Source organism: Humulus lupulus, chromosome 2 (assembly GCF_963169125.1).
Source record: "Humulus lupulus chromosome 2, drHumLupu1.1, whole genome shotgun sequence".
In the NCBI taxonomy this organism is placed as follows: domain Eukaryota; kingdom Viridiplantae; phylum Streptophyta; class Magnoliopsida; order Rosales; family Cannabaceae; genus Humulus; species Humulus lupulus.
In genome coordinates this window covers 186,995,034-187,005,207 of record NC_084794.1, presented here as the reverse complement: position 1 = coordinate 187,005,207, position 10,174 = coordinate 186,995,034, and the positions used below count along the sequence as shown (strand labels likewise).

Genomic DNA, 10,174 nt, shown 5'->3' with positions numbered 1-10,174 from the left:
GTGACGGTTTCGTCACACGACTATGGGTGCTGAGCCCCGTAGTGACTTGCTTGTTAGTCACTCATTATGGTTTAACAGAACCTCAAAGTGCTATTCACTCATCTCTTCATGGCTATAAGCTCTGTATGATCATAATGATCATCATTTGCATGGCTATGGGTGCTGAGCCCCGTGGTGACTTTCTTACTTTCTTGTCAGTCACTCATTATGGCTAATGGAACCACCAATGTTAAATCACTCATCTGATTAGGATTGACTTGATAGTCATCCAATCAAGAGGGTGGGATTTCTTATTCTAGATTCCCCAGCATTATCTAAATTTATTTGCATGCTTGAATAGAGCTATATTTGCTAGGCATACAAGATATGATTTGATGTAATGATATGACTATTAATGAGCATATTGAGTTTTCTTGCTGGGCTTCGGCTCACGAGTGCTATGTGGTGCAGGTAAAGGCAAAAGAAAGCTGGACCATCCTTGAGTTGGAGAGCTTAGGTGACGATGTGTACATATGCGGCTGCTCGACCGCCATGGCCGAGGGTTGAAAGAGGAACCAGGGTTAAACCATGTTTTGTCGCTTAGATCAGCTAGTTGTAAATGTTTTCTTCTAATAGACCTTTAAATTATATTTTTGGGATCCCAATGTATACAGTAAACGTTTTAGTAAAACATTATATCTTAACCATAATTTTTAATCCTAAACCGCTAATCATACTTAGTTACACGATTATGGCCAAATGACTCAGTTAGCGAGTTTAGCACTGTTTAAAATGTGCATCGTAATGGTCATTGGAGTTTAGGGCATTACAATTACGCCCTCAACAGGCCAAATTCCCAAAATGCCCCTATGATGAAATGTGGACCCACATCCATGCATTTAACATCATATCATAATATAATTCACATAAACATGCACATAATCATTTAATGGCACAATAAATAAATTATGCCCCCCCCCCCCCCCCCCCCCGCGGCCTCCAAATCCAACCATTAAACCTCATTAGGGTTTTTGGGCATTACAATAATAATCCCAAAAGTCGACTCCAACAGAATTCCCAACCGCTCTTCACCAAAATAAACCTCAATATAGTTAGTACAACCCATAGGCAATATTAAGATACCATTAAAACACCAAACAAACATCAAAATCATCATTTCACAGACTCGAAGTTCTAAGCTTAGTTTTGCTTAAAAATCTGAAAATTCTAAGCATAAATCCATGATTTCAGTTTAATTTTTGTGCCTCAAGTCAGCTCCTAACATGATTTTATACCTATCCAACCCCTTTAAACAACCCAAACTTACCAATTCAAGCTAAAATATCGAAATCCTCAAAACCCCATCAAGAACACCTAATGAGCTAGTTTAAGAAATTACCTCTGCATTTCGAAAATCCCAGGTGAAATATCATCTTGGCAGCTCCTAGGTCCTTCCCCTGCTGCCCAAATCCTTCCAAGGTTCTTCAAATCTCAAAGAAATGGATCTCCAACTTAGGTATGTTGCCTTGACTAAGTTGTAGAGAGACAAGGAGAAGTAGGATGAGAGGAAAACATGAATGTTGGTTGCCCACAAGATTTAGCTAGTTTTTGTCTAATTCCTTGGCCAAAAGATCATTTTGCCCTCACCTTTACTTAACCTCAAAACTAACCCCAAAGGCATTTTGGTCTTTTTGACTAAAAACACATAATTACACCACTAATCTCTAAATTAATATACTAATCCAACAAATACAATTATTCCACTAATTTATTTTATTTCACCAATAATCCAAAAATATTGAAATTTCCAAAATACCCCTAGGCTCGACCCAAGCCGGGCATTTTTCCCCGATGTGACTTTTCTACTAAAATTGCTCGAAATGATCCATTCATAACGAATATCACATTTATCCACATAATAATGTGGTCTCAAGCACATAGAACATAATATTTACAAATGTACTATTAACGGGTCAAAATTAAGTAAATTCCATTTTTTAACAAAAGTGTGTCTTTAAATACATTTAATACACATAATCATACATACTCGATTATATAATAATATAATCCACATAAATTACACTCATGCCCTCCCGACATGCTAACTAAGATACTAAACCTTATTAGGACTTTTTGGACACTACAATTTATTCTTAGGAACATTATAAATTTTAATCTATCATTCTAGTTTAATCTCTAGTCCATGTGTTGCACATTTGTTATCCTACTACTCATGGTTTAGCCCGACATACACTTTTGATAGAAAATGAGGTTACTTGGTTATAACAAAAACTTCACTATATTATGACATGTGTACTTCATAATTCAATTAAATGAGTATTAGTCTTTTGTAAAAATATATATATATATATATATATATTTTACGAAACAAACTAAGTTTGAATTTTATTTGTTGGTTTTTTTCTTCAAATATTATCCTTTCACTCTAAGTTAAATAATTTATTATACTTACAAAATAATTTATAAATTTTTTATATCAACCTAATTAAAATAAAAAATGCTTTTTTTTTTTAAAAAAAAAAAAAGCCCTTTTCTTCATATTTTTAAATGTCACGCCCTTTTCCTCTCCCTTTCAATTTTTTTTTAATTCACATCTCGTTTTAGAAAAGGAAGAATATGTTTTTATATTATTTTATTTTAATTAGGAGTAATATAAAAGTTGATGAATTATTTTTAACTATACGGATTTTTAATTAATTAACTAACTTTTCAATTTTTTTAAAATCATTTTTATGATCTTATAAACTGTTTAATTTAGATAATTTAAAATTTTAGTTTTAAGTGTTTTTCCTTAAAAAAATGTGATTTTGAAATCTGATTCCGAATCTATACCAAATATATATTGACCATCTACCATATTTATACTAAATATCTTAAAAATAAAGGTTTGTACTTTTTTGGACCCTATATTTTTTTCATTATCTATTTGGACCCTGTGTTTTGAAAAATTATTTTTTGGACCCTATGTTTTGTAAAATGGTTAAAATAAAACCCTAAACCTGATTTTGGTCAATGTTTTCTCAACTAAAATTACAAATAATTTACCAAACTAACAATTCAGAACAAAAATAAAATTATTCTGCTTAAAAACTGTGTTGTTATATTCAATTTTTTCTTCATCAAAATTGAGTTTAGGGTTCTATTTTAACCATTTTACAAAACATAGGGTCTAAAAAGTAATTTGTCAAAACACAGGGTCCAAACAGATAATGGGACAAAACACATGGTCCAAAAATGTATAAACCTTAAAAATAACTAGAAAAAAAACATAAATGTAATTTTTCTCTCATTTATATTAAATCATTTAACAATTTAAAAAATATATTTATTTTGACTTAAAACTAACCTAGGAATAATTTAGTAGGTATTATAAGATGAAAAGTTATTGTTGGAATATTCTAAAATAAAAATTTTAGTTAGATATTTAATGATTTGTAAAAAAAGAAAGAGTTTGGTGCAAAATGACCTTTAATGGTGTATGAAAGTAAATAAATGTTCATGTTTTTAATTTTATAGTAAAATAGCTTAGCCAATTTTTTTAATATCACATATTACCAACTATGCTCTTTAGCAAATTACTATTTTATTATAAATGTGTTAATATTATAGTATATGTATATTAGTTTTTATTTTAAAGTTATTCTAAATATATTTATAATTTTTTAGTAAAATAGTCAAGCCACTTTTTTAATATTACATATTACCAACCATGCCTTTTAGCAAATTACTATTTTATTAATATTATGGTATATATATATATATATTAGATTTTATTTTAAACTTATTTTAATATTTTTTTTCATTTTTTATAGGTTGTTGAATTATATATCATACCACAAAATACATATACTGAGTTGAAAAATAATATACCAACAAAACTTACAAAATTATTACTCAAAAATGTATATACCATGCTAACAAAATTATATACTACCATTAAAATGTATATAACATGATACAAAATTATATATTACTATTATGTATAATAAGATAAACTAAATATTATAAAAAATGATATATCATACCACAAAAAACATATACTTTAGTTAGAAAATAATATACCAACAACTCATAAAAAACTTAAAAAACCAATATAATTTTAAAATAAAAACTAATTAAACAAAACTAATATACATATATCACTATAGTAAAGTCATACACACCTAAATAAATAAATAAAAATGATAGAAAAGAACAATTTAGGTAATCAACAATGTAAAAATGTTATTTCTCTACAACTTTCAAAATGAAGACATTAGTTCACTAATACCATTATTTTGGGTCATTTCCTATAATTTCTATAAAAAAAAAAAACATAACATATTAAAGTGAACATTAAAAATTGCTTCTATCCCGAAACCTTTTCTCAACTTAGAAACCTTAGGGTTTCTTGGCCACCACCTCTCAATTGGAGCGTCATCAGCACGCCCCTATGTGCAACGAGTACTCTAGCTGAGAAGCCTTCTGTCGTTCATAGTTGTAAACCTTTATTGGTGTCGTTGATTCGGTAAAATGTACCATTGCTTGATTGTATTATCTTATAAAAATGACTTTATTTTGGGCTTGTTCGGTAACATACAAATAAACAGTTTTATGTTTATTTGAATAAAAACATAAGAACAAAACGTAAAAATATGTTCGATAAGTTTATTTCTATTTTTTATTTTTAAAATTTTAATTAATTTTTGCATAATTTTGAAAACAATTTTTTCTTTTATTTTTTTTTAAATGTTTTCCTTCTCCTTCCTCATTAGCTTTTTCTATCAAAAGTATTTTTATTTTTTAAAAACAAAAAACAAAAATAATTACCAAACACATTTTTATTTTATAAAAATACAAAACATAAAACAAAAATATATTTTTATTATTGTGTTTAAAAAATTAAAAATTTTTTTTTTTACCAAACGCAACATTTGTGTATCCATTTGAGGAATTAAATAAATATGAATTTTCATTGTAATCGGGTTGGCTAGCCTGTATTTGAGTATCTCTTTGTAAGATTTATAATTGCTTTAAACTTTGGTTTCATTTTAACCAATTAATGAAATTCCATTTTCCTTTTATTTTAAAAAGGTGATAGTTAACTAAAATAAAAGGAAAATTTCTTGTTATATGCATGATAACTTAGTGAAATTTTTTAATATCCCAACATAAGTTACTATCCCAAATATATGACAATTTCAATTTTTTGGACAAAAATACCATTAACATTCAAACACCACTTTTCTCTCTCTATCTAATGTCTCTCATCCTCTCTAGTCTTGTAGATCTTGAAAAAAATACCAAAATTAAAAAAAAAAATCTAAAATTGACATTTGAGTGAAAAAATATAAACCTCCAAAATTTTCGTCAAATTTCAGTACAGAGCATTGAAATTGCATCGAAAAAGTATTGTTTTAGCCAAAAATCAAGTTTTCATGATTGCATCGCATCAACATCGAAATATCATCGATACACCATCAAAATTACATCGAAAAAATAACGCTTTAGCCGAAAAACAAGTTTTCATGATTGCATCGCAAGACCATCGATTTTACATCGAAAAGACATCGTTTTGCCCAAAAATCAAGTTTTCATGATTGTGATTTTGCATTGATGGTATTTCGATGTTCTTGCGATGCAATCATGAAAACTTTGTTTTTTTTTTTGCCAAAACGACATTTTACCTCGGGACTCATACCCATGAGTCCCTTCGATCTGCGATACATTGGGTCATTTCGATGCAAAATCGATGGTGTTTTGATACTCTTGCAATGCAATCATGAAACTTGATTTTTGGCCAAAATGATGCTTTTCCGATGCAAAATCGATGGTGTTTCAATGCTCTTGCAATGCAATCATAAAACTTGATTTTTGGCCAAAACGATATTTTTTCAATGTAAAATCGATGGTGTTTTGATGCTCTTGCGATGCAATCGTGAAAACTTATTTTTTTTTGCCCAAACGAAGTTTTTTCAATGCAAAATCGATACAATTTCGATGTAAAATCGACGGTGTTTTGATAAAAATCGATGGTGTTTCAATGTTCTTGCGATGCAATCATGAAAACTTGATTTTTTGCCAAAACGATGTGTTTTTGATGCAAGATTGATGTAATTTCAATATTCTTGCGATGCAATCATGAAACTTGATTTTAGGCCAAAACAATACTTTTTCAATGCAAAATCAATGGTGTTTAGATACTTTTACGATGCAATTTTTTGGCCAAAACAATACTTTTTCGATTCAAAATCGATGTTTTTTCAATGCAAAATCGATGGTATTTCGATGCTTTTGTGATGCAATCATGAAAACTTGATTTTTGGCAAAACCATACTTTTTCGAAGAAATTTCGATACTTTGCACTAAAATTTGACAAAAACTTTAAAGGTTCATATTTTTTCACTCAAATGTACGTTTGAGATGATTTTTTTTAAAAAAAAATTTGATATTTTTTGAAGATCTACAAGATTACAATGAGAGAGTGAAAGAGCGATGCAATGAGAAACGTTAGAGAGAGAGAGAGTTCAGACTAAAGGAGAAAATGAGTGAATATTAGGAGTATTTTTGTCCAAAAAATTGAAATTGTCATATATTTAAGATAATAATTTATGTTAACATATTAAAAAATTTTACTAAATTATCGTGCATATAACATGAAATTTCCCAAATAGAAAACAAAGATACCATTGGTATTTTCCCTTAAGTGCTCACTCTATTTTCATGATTATGTTCACAAGCTTGCCAATATAAATGGTTGGTACGTAGGAACCAATTAATAACTCAAAATGACTGAAAAAAAATTGATAAAAAAATATATACTCAAAATGCAGACAAAGGAGAGACGTTTGCAACATTATCTAGACCCTTTCAAACTCTGATTAAGGCATCATAAGAAGTTGTCACGGGTGATTACAGAACAATGGATTGGCTTAAGATTCTACCCTAATCTTTTGAAGCTTCTTCCAAAACTAGTGAGCTCCTCTCCTAACCTTGCAATATTTGAAGAACAGAAAATTATGGCAATTGCTATGCAGGTACCCAATAAAAACTTGAATTTCAAACTTAGTAAGAGCAAACAACATGTATAACCATTAAAAATACCAAGATGGGTTCCAAGTGTACTTGTCTTCTTCTGCTATCTAAGTTCACAAAACCTCTTCCCTATTATCCTATTAATACCAATAATCCACCCTAAATAATGCAAAACTTCCTCTGTGCCCTCAACTATGAAAATCAAACTATGGTGTGTAGTCTAAAAGACTAAAGTAAAACATCCTATGTAATTTCAACAAAGTCACACATGTAATGATGCAATAAATAAAAATCTAATGCCAACGAAAATGTTCATAGACGCAAGAAAGTGTAGCAAACTTGAATATAAAAAATCAACAAATGAGATGCTATTACATACAAGATAAAACGTTAACCCTCAAGGAGGATAAAGAGCACAGAAAGAAAATAAAATACCATTAATAAAAACCCGTATGTTTGTCCCTTCGAATCTGTTTATTCTTCATTTAGCTGAATCAATGGTGTACTGTCAAAATCTATCCTACCAAAATTAAACATTCTTAGACTTCTTTGAGAAACAATCATGAATTCATATACATGCTGCTCAAAATATAGCTACAAAGAGTTATGCTCTGCTCAAACAATAAAGGATATAAAATCAATGCCCACCAACCTTAGATGTCACATTTGCAGCAAATAGAATGCACCTGCCACCGTGATGGGTTAAAGATAGCACCTCAACTTTAATCAGGAACGCAGAACAGGCAGCAAAATCTGACATGATCTAGATTCTGACAACACAAATAGCGGCGTAAACTATGACCTGATAAGTCTGGCAAACCAAAACTAAAACTATATAGGACTTCCATTTCATTCCCAGTCAGGCAAAGATCAGAGGACATTATGCTACACAATCTCAGCACCAGAAACTGGTAATGCACTCATCTGCAGTGTTCTACCATTTCCAGATGGTAGAAACCGAACAGAAGGCAAAGAAGGATCGGTAACAGATTCGATCTCAAGAAAACTGATGTCATATGCACCAGCGCGCTTCAAACTGAAGACAAAAACAAGCACAATCCATCCCAACATGGAAATTGCCCAAAAGTTACTCATTCCATGAATCAAACCCCATGCAATGGCATACCCAACAATGATTCCTGACAAATGTCCTAGAAAACTAGCTTGTGGAACAATAATAGAAGTAAAAATAAGTGACTCAAATGGTGCAAAACTGATAGGGAGTGAAAGAAACCCAAAAAGATCCAATTTGGATGATGGCTGTCTCACAGAAAGAATCGTCATCCACCCAAAAACAACACAAGAATATCCAACAGCTGTTACTCTCTTAAAGTACTCAATCTTGAATCTTTGAATTAGAATATGGTACATCCCCAAAACTAGTATGCCAGAGAGAACAACCAGGACAAGTGTGTAATGAAGATAATATTCAACCCCAAGTCCCAACGGCCCCAACTTCTCAACCACACCAAGACTCCAAAGTGCACTCATATTAAACACAAGATGAAGAATGCTTATATGTGAAAAGGCCGAAGTTATAATCCTCCAATGGTGCCCTTCAATGGCGTTTTCATAACTCAAGCCCACATGAGAATACCCAATGTTTTTCTTCTGAATGTAGAACCAGATTGCACTGCATAGTCCTATGATACAACTTGTGGCTGGCTTTTCCAAAATCTCATAAATCAAAGGCCTTCCCATTATTCCACCCTTTTCACACCCTACTCCAAAATCTCTCCTGACTCTCCACAATTCTTCGATGTCGATTACGAAAATTCAATACAAGAATCTTCACATCAACGCTAAACCCGTAAAAGAATCAAGAACCCTTTTGCACTAAGAATCGAGATACAGCCCACTCATACTTAGAAGATTTTAAGTGTCCCTCCAAAATCAGTGAAATTTATATACTTGCTGGATCTAAATCCTCTAAAATAAGTTAAAGACTCACACGCTTCACTATCTCAACAGGATTAGAACACTTTTCTGTGAAATGGGTTTCTTGAATAGCATCGATTATAGGGGCAGCTTTCTTAGAGAATCTAGAAAAAGTTACAGGGGAAACTTGTTTGGGCAACAATGGAAACCCAAATTCAATGATCGATTATCTTCAATGTTAAGCATAAAAAAAAAAAAAGGAGATCTTAGGTTTCAAGTAATCAAAGAAGCAATGTTGGTAAAGAACTTTCTCACCTGTACGGCTTCAAATCGACTTGCTTTCTTCTTCGGGTTTCGATATTCTGGGACTTTCGAGTTTTTATCTGTGATACAAGCATAGGGTATAAAAATGATAATGTCGGTTTTGCTCAAATGCCTATTAAATTTTTTTCATTATTTTGGCTACTAGATAATTTTCACAATTAAATTAAACTTTCATGCCTATTTAAAAAAAACATTAAACTTAAAAAAAAAATTAAAGCATTAACATTGATGCAGCTAGATTATAATTTGGTGGCGGATGACATTTTCATTTTATTAATTTTTCAAAAAAATTAGGCTATATTAATATATTTTTCTAGATCTAATTAATAAAAATAATAATCTAAATTAAACGTCATTAAAGATTAGCATTTTTTTCTTAGAAAATCAGACAATAGAAATAGAAAATTGTAGATTATACCTTTTCTTTTTGGAAAATTAAAGATTATACCATTTTTTTTTATAGAAAATTAAAGATTACACTTAATTATAAAAAGAGATGACCAAAATCTACAAAACAATTTAAAGAGTGTTATAAAACTATTAAGAATACTAAAATATAGCGTATAAAGAAATAGCCAGAGTAATAGAGAGAGATGCAAAGAGTGAGTGAAACTCTTGTATGTGTTATTTCAATGAGGGAATGACCTGTATTTATATTAATAAATAAGCCCTAAGGAAATCGGGTAACTACTCTAAATACAATCAATAATTAATACTGATATTTTACTTTGGGTAACCTAGTGATTCTTCATTATTATGGACATCCATATATATAATATTTATAACACTATCCCTTAGATGTCCATGAAAACTGCCCCATTAAAAACCTTGCTAGAAAAACTCTGTAGGACAAAAACTTGACCAAGGGGAAAAGAGTGCAATGTATATTTACTCCCCCTCATTTCGACGCTCTCGAGGATCCTTTAATTGACGCATTATGATCTTATGTACCATCTTC

General features: G+C 30.5%; 1 protein-coding gene across 3 annotated transcripts; it reads right to left on the bottom strand.

The window, feature by feature from the left end:
- Positions 1 to 6,609: 6,609 nt before the first annotated feature.
- On the bottom strand, positions 6,610 to 9,335 carry LOC133818806 (RHOMBOID-like protein 13). 3 transcript variants are annotated; one of them, XM_062251869.1, is made up of 3 exons: positions 7,667 to 9,335; positions 7,450 to 7,529; positions 6,610 to 6,971 (listed from the first exon to the last, which is right to left on the bottom strand). In XM_062251869.1, exon 1 carries the CDS (start codon positions 8,713 to 8,715, stop codon positions 7,900 to 7,902), a length of 816 nt encoding a protein of 271 aa, XP_062107853.1. In that variant the 5' UTR covers positions 8,716 to 9,335; the 3' UTR covers positions 6,610 to 6,971; positions 7,450 to 7,529; positions 7,667 to 7,899. The 3 variants fall into 3 exon arrangements, with proteins under 3 accessions (XP_062107853.1, XP_062107852.1, XP_062107854.1); XM_062251868.1 differs by having other exon boundaries at positions 7,450 to 9,335; XM_062251870.1 differs by lacking the exon at positions 7,450 to 7,529.
- Between the last annotated feature and the right edge of the window lie 839 nt (positions 9,336 to 10,174).

Excerpts from the sequence above, each read along its gene's own strand:
- LOC133818806 (XM_062251868.1), bottom strand. The coding sequence starts at position 8,715 with ATGGGAAGGCCTTTGATTTATGAGATTTTGGAAAAGCCAGCCACAAGT.